This window comes from Coffea arabica, chromosome 10c, assembly GCF_036785885.1.
Source record: "Coffea arabica cultivar ET-39 chromosome 10c, Coffea Arabica ET-39 HiFi, whole genome shotgun sequence".
Taxonomy (NCBI): Eukaryota; Viridiplantae; Streptophyta; class Magnoliopsida; order Gentianales; family Rubiaceae; genus Coffea; species Coffea arabica.
This window is the reverse complement of record NC_092329.1, coordinates 52,015,578-52,032,497: the sequence shown is the minus strand read 5'-3', so window position 1 is coordinate 52,032,497 and position 16,920 is coordinate 52,015,578. Positions and strand designations below refer to the sequence as shown.

Below are 16,920 nucleotides of genomic sequence, written 5' to 3'. Positions count from 1 at the left end.
TAATGTTAGTTTCCTTGACTTTCAATGAGATATTTATTAGTACCATGCTTCGGTCTTAAACAATGATCACAAACTGTAGCATCCTTTGAGTTGAAAAGGGATGTAGGTGAAAAATAAATGTAAAACAATTAGCATTAGACCAAATTGCCTAAGCATTTGATACTTTTGATAAAAAAAAAAAATGATCAACAATATTAAAGACAAAATATAAGAGAAAGAGAGAAAAGTGTCGTAATATAAATAGTATTCATTTATTATATGGACCTGCGGCTTGCCAACAGGACAGAAAACCTTACAAGCATGTACTGCATGGTACGTAAAACAGTACAAACCCCATAGACATGGAACTCAGGAGCTAAAGTCAATTTAGATGTAGAAATGGTAACGTAGAAACTTGAAATCATCCTCGCATTGGGCTTTTATTCTTATTCTTCTACATCTTCATGAAGGTCTCAAACACCGATTGCCTTCTCCTTTGCCTGCAAATATTCAGTTGGCTTTCAGCTATGTGCATTTCTAAGTTGATAAGCAAGTTTAAAAAAAACACTCTTTAATCTGTATACTGCTCAAATTCTTGAAAACAGAGCGAAAAAATAATGTATTTCTCTGGTTCTTAAAAAAAATCTTCTACTAGCCATTTTCATGGATCAAGTGTACGTCCTTAGCATGATATACATGGCAGTTTGCGTTGATAAAGTTTTGGATCGGTATTATTACCTCAAAACTTAGATGCACTTGCTTAGTAGTGGTGAGGAGGAGGAGAACCGTAGTAGTGATGATAGGGTGGAGGTGGAGACTGGTAAACTGGGGGAGGAGGTGGTGGTGACTTGTATTTGTAAACTGGTGGTGGAGGAGATTGGTAAACCGGGGGAGGAGGTGGTGGTGACTTGTACTTGTAAACTGGAGGTGGTGGGGACTTGTACACTGGAGGAGGTGGTGGAGGAGACTTGTACTCGTAAACAGGTGGCGGAGGAGACTTGTATACCGGAGGAGGTGGTGGGGGTGACTTGTACTTGTAAACTGGTGGCGGTGGAGATTTGTAAATTGGAGAAGGTGGTGGTGGGGACTTGTATTTGTACACTGGTGGAGGCGGGGAGTTGTATACTGGAGGGGGTGGTGGCAGTGACTTGTAAATTGGTGATGGTGGAGGTGAATACACAGGAGGTGGTGAGTAGTGGTAAGGTGGTGGTGAGGACTTGTAAACTAGAGGAGATGGTGGGGGTAACTTATAAACAGGGGTTGGTGGAGGTGAATACACTGGAGGTGGTGGTGAGGAATACTGGTAAGGAGGAGGAGGAGGAGATGAATACTTGTAATAATCAGCTGCAGTTTCCAAGGGCAAGCCAAGGGCAACAAATACCACTAAAACAGTGGTAAGAAGAGGAGTCAGCCTAGACCCCGTTGCTTTTGCTTTGCTCCCCATTGTTACTACAAATTCTTGTTTTAGGCTGATATGCTTCTAGGCAGCATCTATCCACTTGGGATCCTCGGTGACATATTTTCTATGCCAACCCAATGTCACCAATAGTATTGCGCCAAGTGTCATGTTATTATTTACACTTTAATTTTCTAATAATTCAACTTGGCTTAGTTTAACACAAGTGTAAATAATAACATGACACTTGGCGCAACACTATTGGTGGCATTGGATTGGCATAGAAAACATGTCACCGAGGATCTCAAGTGGCCTCTACCCCCCTTTTTATAGCACTCAGTGGCTTCATTTTTTACTCCCAAGACTTGGAAGATGTAAACATGGTAAATCTCTTTCAACAGCTCTCAACAACTTTAGAAAAGTTAAAAATCGTGTACGCGTTTGAATGGGTTGTCCTCAAATTGTACTTTGATAGATTTGACACTCGTGAATATTCATTATTCAATTGTGTTTGGTTGAGAATTATGCTCTAAATTTTTGAATCTCAAGCTATGTAATAACAAGTTTTGGTATTATTTTGCAACTTAAGGTGTGTTTGATAAAACTGAAATATGAAATATGAAATTTGAATTCATTAAATTATTAAGTATTAAATCTAATACATTTGAATACATATCATATTCAGTGATAAGTGAATAACTTATCACTTAATTTTGGGAGCAAGTTTTGCCTAGAAAATTCAGTGTTACTTAATTAATTTAGATGTTCAATTTTTTGTTATCAAACGATTTGAATGTGTTAAGATTTGAATTTATTAAATTTAAGTACGGAATTAGATTATCAAGCAGGCCTTAGGCATGCAATGACTTTGAAATATTGTGTGAATGCTCGATGGCGTAATGTTGTATTATCTATGAATAAAAGACCATATACGGACCCGCTTTCCTCTCTATTTCTTTTGCCTATCAAGAAGGACGGTGTAATAATACAAAATGGTCGTTGTCTCATTATTAACAGTCAATCTTTGAGTAAAGTAGAATTCGTAATAAGAATTTCTGATACCAAATGCGAGTCGGTGAATTGATTTTTAGGCTTTTGGAGGTAATAAAACATAAAAGGTGCATTTGTAAATAAATGAGTTGGGAGATTATTATCTAGAGGAAACGAATTGATACGTGCAGGAAGAGATATGAAGAGACTATAGGTCTTCTGCAATACACTAAAATAACATTCACGTTGCACACTTTTGTGTATTGATATGTGTTCTTTTTTTCAGTTAAATTTAATTATTATGATAATTTAAAGAACATAGATATCAATCTATTATGTAACATGAAAATTACATCATGATGTACAACAAAAGATTCATTGCCATTCAAAGTTTGACCATTTAGTGTTGTAAGTCATCAAATTAGTTGTTGCAGCAGCGAATTTTGAAATGTGCAACTGCTTGTTCCTGATCTTGGGTCTGATTATACCTGTCAACTTGTCTAGTTTTGCCTAACTTTCTAGAATTCTGCGGGACGGTATTCTTTTTTAAAGAATTGACAAGGGGGCAATTTTCCGTTCAAGGGGGGCAATTTTCCATCTTGTCTTTTTGAAAAATGCTATCACATTGTATAGGCAAAATTTCCTTATAGATGATGAAAAATGCTATCAACCGTGGAAAGTTTATGTCTACAGATGATGAAAAACAGAGAAAATTCTAGTCTCTTTTGGGTAGGATTCTTTAAGTTGTATCTCTCAATAGAGATAAATAGTTCAAATTTTCAATATTTAACAATATTTAATCTTAGAGACATTAACACTTCTTTCACTATCCAATGATAAATATCAATTGTAGGTATGATACCCTAAAGAAACTATAAAATCTCCCATGAAGTAGTACTATTATATGTTATGAAATGAAAACAAAATTTATTGCTTAATTTGGATGTCAAAAAATCATTTGACGATTTCTATTGACTCTAGTTGTGAAGTTATACCTCACTAGCGAAGTCACGAGAATAAAGAAAAAAACTTAAGGAAGAAAAAAAGAACAGACGTGAATACAACAATTTTTTGATACCATCTATTTGTAATATAAGCATCTGCACCCAACTTAAGGCCAAAACAGTAAACGTGCATATAACTCTGCCTAGTAGAGTATTAATAAAGGAAGTCTTCCTAATAGAGACCTTGAAAGTATTAATTTCATCATGGTCTTTAAAATACTACTTCTTAATGTTTGAAAATGTCCTTTTCTTAATGTTTTAATTTTCAGATCAATGATTGAATATGTTAGAAAAGCATGAATAAATTTTTATTTTCTCATTGAGAAGATAAAAAAAGGTGATTGAAAATGTGTTCTTGATACAAAGTGATTGTATCCAATAAGAAAATTTTAAATCATGTAAAAAATCAAAATGCTTAAAAAAACTATGGCAATTTCCCAAATTAATGAAGTGGATGCATTTTAGTACTTGCATCTTAAACAAGGACTTGGTATGCAAAATGAATTGCCTATGTTCCTTAATTCACTCGATGAGCAAAAAATCTTAGGGCCCGGGGATTTAAAACCACCGGAAAAGTTTATAACTAATTTTTGCTGATGTTGTAATCAGTAAGGGATATGTCACTAATTTTTCCCTTTCGTATCTAAAGAAATCGACATCATGGAGAAAAGTATTGAGATCATTTATAGTTTAAACTAGCAAGCGATAAATTATAGCAATAAAGTCCTTAATTAATTAGTAATAGCATTGTCAAAATTTTTTTTTTGAGTTTTATAAATATAAATTCCACTAACAAATTGTGCATTAACCAAGACTCACACTTGTCATGATTTTTCCTTATGTTTCAATGAGATAGTTGTTAATATCATGTCTCTGCCTTAAACTATAAGTACCAGCTGGTAATATCATCACCACAATGATCACAAACTATAGTATACTTTGAAATGTAAAGGGAATAAAAGAAAGACAAACATGAATTTGGCGTTAGACCAAACTACCTATGTATACTAGTATAAGTTTTAAAAAAAATGGCCCAGTATTACTATTGACTCAATAATATTAAAGACAAAATATAAGGGAAAGAGAGAAAAAATGTCGTAACGTGCATAAATAGTAGAGCCAATAGAAGTGAAATGAATTGATTAATTGTATGGAACCGACTTTTGCCAATAGGATAGAAATCCTTACAAACATGTACGGCATGGTACGTAAAACAATACGTACCCCACAAACAGGGAATTAATTAAGTCGAAAAATTCAATTTACAAATTAAAGTGGAAACATAGAAAAACTTGAAAACATCCTCGCATTGGGCTTTTATTCTTATTCTTCAACATCTTCATGAAGCTCTCAAACACAGATTCTCTTCCCCTTTACCTGCAAAAATTTCAGTGGGTTATGGGTATTGTGCATTTTCAAGTAGATAAGCATGTTAAACAATTCATTAATCTATTTAATACACAAGTTTTGGAAACAGAGGGAATACTAATGCTGTTCCTTGGTTCTTAAGAAAACCTTCTACTTGTCATTTTCATGGATCGAAGTGTACGTATTTGGCTTGATGCACATGGCAGTTTGTCTTGATAGAGATAAAGTTTATCATGCGAAAGTTAATATATTGGTTTAGCATTATTACCTCAAAAACTTGGATACAATTGCTTAGTAGTGATGAGGAGGAGGAGGAGGAGAATTGTAGTAGTAATGGGAGGGTGGAGGTGGAGACTTGTAGATTGGTGGTGGTGGGGAATTGTAAACCGGAGGAGGTGGTGGAGGAGACTTGTATTTATAAATTGGTGGTGGTAGAGATTTGTAAACTGGAGGAGGTGGTGGAGGTGATTTGTATACTGGAGGAGGTGGTGGTGGAGACTTGTACTTATACACTGGTGGGGGTAGGGACTTATATACTGGAGGAGGTGGTGGTGGTGACTTGTAAATTGGGGGAGGAGGTGGTGGTGACTTATACTTGTAGATTGGAGGTGGCGGAGACTTGTAAATTGGTGGCAGTGGGGGTGAATGCACTGGAGGTGGTGGTGAGGAATAATGATAAGGTGGTGGAGGGGACTTATACATAGGAGGAGGTGGTGGCGGTGATTTGTAAACTGGTGGTGGGAGTGAATGCGTTGGAGGTGGTGGTGAGGAATAATGGTAAGGTGGTGGCGGAGACTTGTAAACTGGAGGAGGTGGTGGAGGTGACTCGTAAATCGGTGGTGGTGGAGGTGAATGCACCGGAGGCGGTGGTGACGAATAATAGTAAGGTGGTGGCGGAGACTTGTAAACTGGCGAAGGTGGTGGAGGTGACTTGTAAACAGGTGGTGGTGGAGGTGAATGCACCGGAGGCGGTGGTGACGAATAATGGTAAGGTGGTGGCGGAGACTTGTAAACTGGCGAAGGTGGTGGTGGAGATGAATACACTGGAGGTGGCGGTGAGGAGTAGTGGTAAGGTGGTGGGGGTGACTTATAAATTGGCGGTGGTGGAGGTGAATGCACAGGAGGTGGTGGTGAGGAATAATGGTAAGGAGGAGGAGGAGATGAATACTTGTAGTAATCAGCCACAGTTTCTGAAGGCAAGCCAAGAGCAACAAATACCACTAAAACGGTGGTAAGAAGAGGAGTCAGCCTAGACCCCATTGCTTTTGCTTTGCTCCCCATTGCTACAAAATGTGGTCTGAGGCTGATATGCTTCTAGGCAACATCTAGCCCCCTTTTTATAGCACTCAAAGGCCTTCATTTTTTACTTCCGAGGCCTAGAAGATTTAAGCCTAGTAAAATCTCGTCACCTTCTCTAATTAACTTTTCAAAGGCTAAACATCTTGTACACGTTGGAATGGGTTGTCCTCAAACTGTACTTTGATAACTTTATCAATCGTGAACATTCATTATTTAATATTGCTAATTCGTGTACCGTGCTCTAATTGTTAAATCTTAAACAAAAATTTTAAGAACAATATATTATTCAGTGTTTGTATAAATTATGCAACTTAGCATGCCGGTGACTTTGACATATTTGTGTGAATGCCGGTGATTTCATAATGTTGTTTTGCCTCCGAAGCAGGCTTAGACCAGGCCCGACTTTCTTCTCTATTTCCTTTTCCCATCAAGAAGAGGTTGGTAATAATCCAAAGTTGTCATTGTCTCGTTGATATCAATCATTGAACTGTTATATCTATATTCTACCCTTCAACTATATCTCTCTTCTTAGTTGACATCAAAACTCTAATTGAGACAAATCAATCCCTAAACTATATCTTGATCTCTTTTATCCCTAAACTCTTAATTTGGACACTTTTATTTCTATACTATGCCTTGATACATACTTTGGTCGCGAAACTTCTTTCTTTTCTCTAATTTTGGATTTTTTTTTGTTATGGTTGCTTGTCTAGTCACGGGTATTGTATTAACCATTGTACTTAAGTAAGAGGGGTTTCATAGTTTAAGGACTATAATGTCACAAATTATAGTTTAGAAATCGAGTTACAGTTGAAGGGTACAAAATGGCATTAACCCGAAGGAAACTAGAATTCCTCTTAGTATTTCTGACGTCAATTTGCCTGTCGGTGATTAGTTTTCTAGGGTAAAGATCATGTCCACACCTTTTGGTGGTGATTAAAGGTGCATTTGTAAAGAAATGAGTTGGGAGATTATATATTGCCTAGAGAAAAAAAATGTGCATCCAAAAAGGACAGGAAGGGATCCAAACGTTGACCATGTAGTAAGCCATCGAATTAGTCATCGCAGCAGTCAATTTTGAAATGTAATTAGCATTGCCACCTAACTTTCTAGAATTCGGCAGGACATTGCAGATGAACAGGCAGTTGTTTGAGATGTGAGTATTCCTTTTTCCAAGAATTGTAAGTAGACTAGAAGGAGGAAAAGATCACGAACTCCCCAGTACAAATGGGCAATTTTCCATCTTCTGCTTTTGGAAAAATGCTATCAAAATTGTTGAGGCAGATTTTCTTATAATACATCAAAATAGCCTAGAAAGTTGATCTATAGATATAATCAAAAGTACTCTTGTATTTTATGAAGGGATACCAAAATTAATGCTTAATTTGCCTGTCAAAATAGCTATTTGAGGATTTCTATTGAATCAAATTGCAAAGTTGTATCTTGCTGACGGAGCCCGCTGGCAATAGCGGTTAAAGGAGTCAATTCTTGACTTCGTAGTTTCATTTCATACGGAAGAAAGACAAAAATTTTGCGTTATTGTGATTTATTTTGCAGTTTATTTGTAGGATTGTTTAGCTTCTATGAGGTAGAGTCCTTAAGCTTTTCTTTTCTTTTTTTTTTCTTTCTTTCAAAGGTCCTAGAGTTGTTGTAGGATTTTTTTTTTCCGTTTGTAAAAGCTTACTGCCTATTTCTTATTAATAAAATTTGAATTTGCAAAAAAAATTGAATAATTGTGGTAATTTTCTTATATATATATATATATATATATATGACTTCATAATCATTATAATTTATGGTTAAATGCCCAATTATTAACAATATAAGCTTAAGCAATCCACAGAAATAAACGTGCATACTATAAAGCAAGGAAGTACAGTACCAAAAAAAAAAAAAAAAAAGACCTTGAGCTTGAAAGTATTAATTGCATCGTGGTGTTTAAAGATTACTAACTTTAATATACTTCTTTGACTATTCATACCAATAAATTAATTTAACATGTTCTTTAAAAGATTATTAACTTGTGATCCGATAGCATGTAAAGATGCTCAACAACTAATTTGTTAGGTGGGAATAAAAATGTAAAGATGCTCAGAAAAGTTACAATATTTGGTAGAGAATATATAATTCGGATACATAAAATGTGTTAACAGCTGGATGGATGAAATCTACACCGAAAAAAGGGAATTTTATTTGATAATTGAATATTTTAATTTTCCATGCACCACTTGGAGTAAAGAAATCTACAAAGTACTTTCGTTAGGAAGTCTCTTTATAGAGAAAAGCATCTTAGCAATGAATAGAACAAAAGGGTTTCATGGCTCCCTATTTTCTGAGTACTTTTATTACCATTTGTTCTCATGGAATCGAAGTAGCCCAAACCGATCGATGACAGCTCAAGTCAATGGATATATTAATACTATTCAAGGCACTTTTATTATCTTAATAATTATATAAGCTTGACAGAGGGGGCAAAACTGGAGCTATATATATACCCAAAAAGGAAAAGAAAAAAAAAAAAGCAACAAAAAAGTTGCCTGGGTAACTAAGGTAAAATTTTGATTCTAGAGCAACCAGTTTTCGCTTAGGGGTTAATTTGCACTGTGAGCTATTAAATGATTGAAGATGTCTTTTTGCTTTTTTTTTTTTTTTTTTCCTGATCAATGATTGCATATGTTGGAAAATAACTGGCTTTTTCTTTAGCTTGACCATAATTCTTTTAGCTAAAGTTCTCCATTTAAATGTTGTCAAATTAGGTTTACAGGAGTTGATCAGTCATTTCGTTTATGACAGTAGGGTCTTGAATTATTAACATAGAAGATCTACATTTTACATTCCAAGAAGGAGAATCTTGGGTGTTAAATCCCACAAATGTGAGGACTACAGTCTAACTAGCTATATGGATCGGTTCATAGATAAAAACGGAAAATTAATCTTGGGGGCAAAGTTTAATATATCTAAGCTTAAGCTTGTAATGTAAAATCTCTTCAAATTTTTGTAGGACAAAAGCTTAAATTATGTAGATTATTTTTGAAATTTTTCAATAATCTAAGAGAAAAAAAAAAACCTAATTTTGTAAAATTTGGGAGGCGGTGATCTTGTTGTTATGGTTCCGTGTAATTCGGATCAATTGTTATATTTGCTACATTATTTGGTGTACAATTACATTATACTATATTATTATACTCAGCTGTTGTATTCATGATAAAAGTGATGTATATAGACAAAATATTTCACACATATATTTAGTATAATATTATAGCACAATTGCACGTCAAAAGTTTAAACTTATACAACAACGGATCAAATCGCATAAAATATGACAGCACAGGCCCCCTGCCCTTCTTTGCAAATGGCATTCCTATCATTACTTAGGAAGCCTAACCATTTCGTCAAACACCCTACTGCAAATCACATATATATATATATATATATGCACCGTCAGATTAATTATCTATCATAATTCATAAAAAAAAAAAAAAAACTCCTTCTGGAAAGACTTCAATATATGCTGCGATTTCAAGAGATCTCTGGAGCCCCGATAATTTTAGATCTAACTCACAAATACATGGAGAGAAAGCCAGAAGCATCCTGCTTAAACTTTTTGGAAACACCAAGACTTTCCCATCAAAGTCCTGAGAAGCAAATTTTTAACACACAAAATTTTAACCTCTGGAATGAACTTTTCAGAACACATTTTGTCGTGAAAAGCCCATATAAATTTGCCATTGAAAACGTTGTGCGTCTTCAACACAAAAAAAGGAAAAAGGGAAGGACATCAATTCCATATCATTGTCACCTAATACAAAGTCAGCTCTATTAAGAAAGTTTCACCAATTGGGTAAACTTTGACGAATCAACTTTGAAATATTGTTACTTGTGTTTTTCAATTAAGTCCAGCTGTCAGACAAGAAATGTTCGAATCATAAAGTAATCAAAATGCTTAAGGAAGTATACGCGGATGCATTTCTGTCTTTGCATCGTCAACAAGGACACTGTGGTGCAGCACGAACCTTCTATGTTCCTTAATTCGTTCGACATGCAAAATCTTAGTGGCTGAGGGATTTTTAAACTACGGGAAAAGAGTGCTAATTTGTTTTGATGCTGTTGTAATCACTAGAGGACAGGTGACTAACTATTTCCTTTCATCATCTAAAGAAATGGATAAGAGCTAGTTTATCATAGAGAAAAATATTAGGATTAGTTATAGTTTAAGATATTTTTTCTGTATTCTACGCTCTAAGGGCACATGATAAGTTATCTACAAATTTTGAACTTTTGTACATAACTAAACATCGGCCCACCTCTTTTCCTGTGCCCTAAAAAAACTTATAGTATGTGGGGTAAATAATGGTGATAATAAGAAAAATAGTGATAACGCCCTTAATTAATCAGTAATAGAATCTCAAATTTTTGAATTTTGTAACTATAAATTCCCCTAAGAAATAGTTGCACTAACTCAAGAAATACTCTTTTAATGATGTTTCCTAATGTCTCAGTGCGATACTCGCTAGGATCATATTTTTGCCTTAAATTATATGTTTTTTTTTAAATAAAAAGCCTCAATTTATTGATAAGAAAAATGATTACAAGGAGTAGATGAAATAAGTTTTTTGAAAGGAGGACATAGCCTATCAAACCTTAGTGAGCGCCTCACGGATGCGAGGTACTCCTTGACGATCCAGCAGAGCCTCTCCTCTGGGCCTGAAAGGCAGCGCCACGCCTGAGGTGTAGTACTGCTGCCCTCCCAATTGCAGAGAAGCCAATGCGTCCGCCACCGAATTGGCCTCACGGAATATATGATGAAGGGATGCACCCATCCGCCGGATCAAATGTCTTATTTCCCGCAATACGATACACACCGGCCACTTCGACCTCATATCCGAGCAAACTAGTTGAACAAGCACCTTTGAATCAGATTCTACAGTCAACGCCCGTACCTCGCGATCTGCACACAGCTGGAGGGCGTGCAGGAGTGACCGCGCCTCCGCCTCCAACACGTCTAACTCTCCGAACTCCTTATAATAGGCGAAACACACCTTACCACAGTGGTCCCGTGATAGATTGCAATTTTATCATTTATTTTATTATTAATTTTCCCTATTACCTGACCTAATGTGGATTAATTGCTAGATTCTACTCACTTTTGATATTTTGCATTTATTTCAGGGAGTAGAACGAAAATATAATAACAGGTACTAATTTGGCAAGAAAAGAGTTCAGATGATAGAGTTTGTCCTAGGGACATTTTTAGAACAACAAAACGTGAGCCCTTGTTAGGCAAATTGGGCCGAAGTCTTCATTTTTTCGCACAGGAGCCGCTGCAAGGAGCACTACTTTATATAGGAAAATTGCGCAGGAAAAAAGGGTGCCACTTCGTCCTCTCCGGAAGGGGAGCCGCCGCACATTGGAGAGCACTTAGATAGAATAGGAATTGAGATTGCAGGGAATGAGCACTGCCTTTTTGTCTTCTTTAGTTTTTCGTCTTGTAGCATAGCTTAGGACTTTGACTTTTCCTCCTTTAGTTATTAGCAGCCCTTTTTTTCCTTCTTGTGTGTCAGACGAAAGGGAAGCTATGAATTACCTTTTGTAGTATTACTATCTATTCGATATTCGGACAAGTTGAATTTTCCAGATTTCAAAGGATAATGGCTGCATTTCTCGCTTCCCTTTTGTATGGGTTTAGTTCATCAAATATGAACTAATTTCCTTGCTCTAGTCAAGGGACAACGGATGCTCTGATTCGCCTAAAAATTGTGAGATCGATTTAATTTTATTTTTTATTTATTTATTGGTATTTGCATATTCTCTGATTGTAGTGCTTATGGTTGTTTAATTAATTGATTGTCTTGGATCCGAATAATTAATTAATTTAATAATCTATTGTCAATTGAGGTGTTAAATCCGTAATTGTTTAATTACCTCAAAATAATGACAACTGGCATGATTAGATTTATGTCAGGGGAATACGCGGGCTAATCTAAAATAACCCTGATAGTGCGTTATTTGGTTAGAATAGGGCTCCTCTAATATGTAAGGCAATTGGGGAATTAAATTCTACGGGCGTACTTAGGATTATTTCTCAATTAGAGCAGTGATTAACGGGCGTACCTTGATCACCGACACAGTAAGGAGGGATTGACTGCCATCGCTTGTTTGGTAGTTATAACCTATTTATTGATAAATAATTGGAATTGCCTCTGCTTCGATGATCAACTAGGTGAACCATTGCTGAAGTGTTTGAATATTTTTGTTAAAAATATGATTAAGAATATTAAAGACAAAATATAAGAGAAACAGAGAAAAGTGTCGTAATATAAATAGTATTGATTTATTACATGGAACCTGCGGTTTGCCGGCAGGATAGAAAACCTTACAAACATGACATGTACTGCATGGTACGTAAAACGATACAAATCCCATAAACAAAGGAACTAAGGCGCTACAACCAATTTAGATATTGAAATGGTAACGTAGAAAAACTTGAAATCATCATCTTCACATTGGGCTTTAATTCTTATGCTTCTACATCTTCAAGAAGGTCTCAAACACTGGTTTCCTTCTCCTTTGCCTGCAAATATTCAGCTGGCTATCAAGTGTTATTGAACAAGTGTTATTACCTCAGAAGCAATTGCTTAGTAGTGGTGAGGAGGAGGTGGAGACTTGTATTTGTAAACTGGGGGAGGAGGTGGTGGTGACTTGTAGTGGTAAATTGGTGGTGGAGGAGATTTGTACTTGTAAACTGGGTGAGGAGGTGGTGGTGACTTGTAGTGGTAAACTGGTGGTGGTGGAGACTTGTATTTGTAAACTGGGGGAGGAGGTGGTGGTGATTTGTACTTGTAAACTGGTGGTGGTGGAGACTTGTACTTGTACACTGGAGGTGGTGGTGGAGGAGACTTATATTTGTAAACTGGTGGCGGAGGAGACTTATACTTGTAAACTGGGTGTGGTACCGGATGAGGAGGTGGTGGTGGTGACTTATACTTGTAAACTGGGTGTGGTGGTGGCGGAGGAGACTTATACTTGTATACCGGATGAGGAGGTGGTGGTGGTGACTTATACTTGTAAACTGGGTGTGGTACCGGATGAGGAGGTGGTGGTGGTGACTTATACTTGTAAACTGGGTGTGGTGGTGGGGGTGGTGGAGATTTGTACTTGTAAACATGATGAGGTGGTGGTGGGGACTTGTATTTGTACACTGGTGGAGGTAAATGCACTGGAGGCGGTGGTGAGGGATAGTGGTAAGGAGGAGGAGGAGATGAATACTTGTAGTGATCATCAGCTGCTGTTTCTGAGGGCAAGCCAAGAGCAACAAATACCACTAAAACAGTGGCAAGAAGAGGAGTCAGCCCAGACCCCATTGCTTTTGCTTTGCTTCCCATCATAACAACAAATTCTTGTTTTAGGCTGATATGCTTCTAGGCAGCCTCTAGCCCCCTTTTTATAGCACTCAGTGCCTTCATTTTTAACTCCCAAGGCTCGGAGGATGTAAGCATGGTAGGTCTTTTTACAGCTCTCAACAACTTTAGAAAAGTAAAAAATCTTTTGCAGGTTGGAATGGGTTGTCCTCAAACTGTGCTTTGACAGATTTGACAAACGTGAATATTCATTATTCAATTGTGTTAGGTGGAGGGTTATGCTCTAAAGTTTTGAATCTTAAGCTATATAATAACAAGTGTTCGTACTTTTATGCAACTTAGCCATGCATTGACTTCGAAATATTATTGTGTGAATGCGATTGATTTCGCAATATTGTACTATCTATGAAAAGAAGACCGGATGCAGCCGACTCCCCCCTCTACCTCTATTACCAATCCTATCAAGAAGGATTGAATCACATATGTTATAAAAAATAGTATATCACTCTATATATTTCACTTAATGTAAGTTTTAAATTATTCTTTTCAATTACAAACCCATCATCAAACATAATTAATAAAAAATAATCAAAAAAAATCTGTAACCAAAATATTACAAAGAGTGAAGTTTAACACCATAAAAATTTCAGTAACTAACTTTAATATGTTGATAAGAATATTTATGATGTTAAAGTTTATTTTTTTTTGTAATATTTTGGTTGCAAATTTTTTGGTTATTTGTTGTTGATTGTCTAACAATGAGTATGTAATTGAAAAGAGTAATTTGGATATTATGTTAAGTGAAAAATATAAATAATATACTATTATTTGATGTTATAAGCGATTTGATCTTTAATGATAAATAACAAATTTTATATTTTTCTTTAATGTGTGGGTTGCTATTAAATTAATTAAATAATGTAGTAAGATGGGGGGCAATGATAAAATCATATTATTTTCTCTTTCATAATATCATTTTTTAAATTATTGATTGAATTTAAATGTTATAACTTCAAGGAAGATTAGTGTAATTTTTAAAATCTGAAGGGAGACCAGTAGAATAGTCAAAATCTTCAGGGGAGGTTTCTGAAATTATCCCCACCAAATTTGCTTTTCATCTCTTTCTTTTTTCCATGTTAAACTGATTGAAAGCAGTGTATCACACTAAGAGAGCTTCTATGGAAGCACGATGCAACCAATCAGGGAATTTTGTTGTTCTTTCTTTCTTCTTTTTAATTTCAAGAACAATACTTAATCCCAATTAAAGAATGCTTCGGATTTCATAATTTTACCTATGTTTTGCAAAGCACAGAAAGAAAGAAAAGAAAAAAAGAAGGGAAAAACCCAATTCTCCACAGTATCGATTCCAAAAGGGGTGAAAAAGGAAAGAGCACAATCTTTACTCCATGTAATCTGCAATGAACTGGACTATACAATTAAACGTTGAATGCACTATTCAAAAGCCATGGACACGTTTAGTTTGTCGGTGGGTTTCAATGAAAATTAGTCTCTTTTTTTTTTTTCCAATTACTCAATTATTTTTAAACTATTAGTCATCCCAACGTTAGTGATGTAATTTAATTAAAACATTACAGCTAGAGCTATATTAGTCATCCAACAGCTTATAGGACTATTTCTCCTATAAGTTGCTCAATGACCACCATAATGCTTGCCGTTCTATTTCACACTAATGTATAAGTAACAATTCAGGTTAAGAGTTATTAACACGTATTCTTTTTAAGAGTTAAAGTTAATTAAGGGTATTATTATGATAATTTAAAGAGTATAAGTATCAATCTATTAGAGTGTACACACTAATACTAATGCATAATATTAGAGTGTACACACCATTCAACGATTGACATTATTATTCATCAAGTTATTATTCATTTTAATTTTACAATTGAAACTCATAAAAACAATCAAACAAAAATTATTTGAATACAATCCAACATGATGAAATAAATACAACTAAAATAGTTAAGTTTTCACTTTTGGTACAAATACAATCACTAATTCATTATTGTGTTTGTGCTTTTTTTTTTTTTTTAGAAAAAAGTGTTATTCTATTAAGTGTAATTAGAAATTTAGTATAAATGTATTAGTAAATTTAGTATAACTAATTAATAAATTCTATTAGTAGACATGTCTAATTATTCGTATAATTGATAATATTAATTATATTACATACACTAATATACATTATATAATACATCTAACTAATAATATCATTATCATAAGTTTATAACTAATTAAATTACATATTATATATAATTATATATATATAATTTTTTTTGCGGGGGATGGGGCGGGGGTATACTCCCCCGTCCCCTGCCCCGTTTCTAAACGGGGGGAAAAAATTCCCCCCTCCCCGCCCCGAGAGCCCCCCGCGGGGCGGTTGCCTGCGGGCACCCGCCCCCATTGCCATCCCTATCTATTACACACTAATGTATAAGTAACAATTCAGGTTACACACTCTCGTGTATTAACACGTATTCTTTTTAAGAGTTAAAGTTAATTAAGGGTATTATTATGATAATTTAAAGAGTATAAGTATCAATCTATTAGAGTGTACACACTAATACTAATGCATAACAAAAGACTCATTACCATTCAACGATTGACCATGATATGTTTGTAAGTCATCAGATTAGTTATTGCAGCAGTGAATGTACAACTATCTGTACTTGATCTTGGGTACGATTGTACCTATCAACTTGTTTATAGAGTTTACCTAACTTTTTAGAATTCTGCAGATGAAGAGGCCGTGTTTTAGGCGTGAGTATTCTTTTTTCAAGAATTGACAAATAGACGTTTAAGGGGGCAATTTTCCATCTTGAATAGGCGTGAGTATTCTTTGTTCGAGGAAAGATCATGAATTTCCCCGTTTAAGGGGGCAATTTTCCATCTTGTGTTTTTGAAAAAATGCTATCACGTTGTATAGGCAGATTTTTTCCTATGGTACATCAACCATAGAAAGTCTTTGTCTACAGATAGTGAAATAGAACTCTTGTATGCTATGAGATGAAACCAAAATTTAAGAGTAAAATATAGTAAATCGCCTTGTGGTTTGGGGTTCGATCATGAAGCTCCCTCATTATTTAAAACCTCTACGTAATTCCTTTGTGTTTTGGATTAAATTAGAACGTGGGTGGAAATCATCCAAATTAACGGAAAAATCCAAAATGTCTATGCTACCCTCTTATTTCTTTTGTTTCTTGTTTTGTTTTATTTCCGGTTTTTTAAACATGAGCATTTTTGTTTACCAAAAGTTAACTGCGCCAAAATCAAAATTGTAAAATGTTTTATATATGTAAAGATAACATTATGGATCAAAATAAAAATTATAAAAAATTCTTTTCACGTATCAAACTCCATGAAATTGTTGTAATTGGTCAAGTACAATTGGAGAGTAGCAAAATTAACCATGAAAGTGACCGTTTTTCGGCAAAAATTTGTTGCTTTTCCGTCTGCTACTATTCCTCAAATCTCTCCACCAGTCTCCACTGCCTTTCACCAGTCGCCA

General features: G+C 35.2%; 1 protein-coding gene across 1 annotated transcript; it reads right to left on the bottom strand.

The window, feature by feature from the left end:
* Nucleotides 1-208: 208 nt before the first annotated feature.
* LOC113714233 (uncharacterized) lies at nucleotides 209-13,461 on the bottom strand. Its single transcript, XM_072068843.1, has 5 exons — nucleotides 12,675-13,461; nucleotides 10,677-11,054; nucleotides 5,033-6,051; nucleotides 718-1,448; nucleotides 209-479 (listed from the first exon to the last, which is right to left on the bottom strand). Exons 1-4 carry the CDS (start codon nucleotides 13,419-13,421, stop codon nucleotides 740-742), a joined length of 2,853 nt encoding a protein of 950 aa, XP_071924944.1. The 5' UTR covers nucleotides 13,422-13,461; the 3' UTR covers nucleotides 209-479; nucleotides 718-739.
* Nucleotides 13,462-16,920: the final 3,459 nt, after the last annotated feature.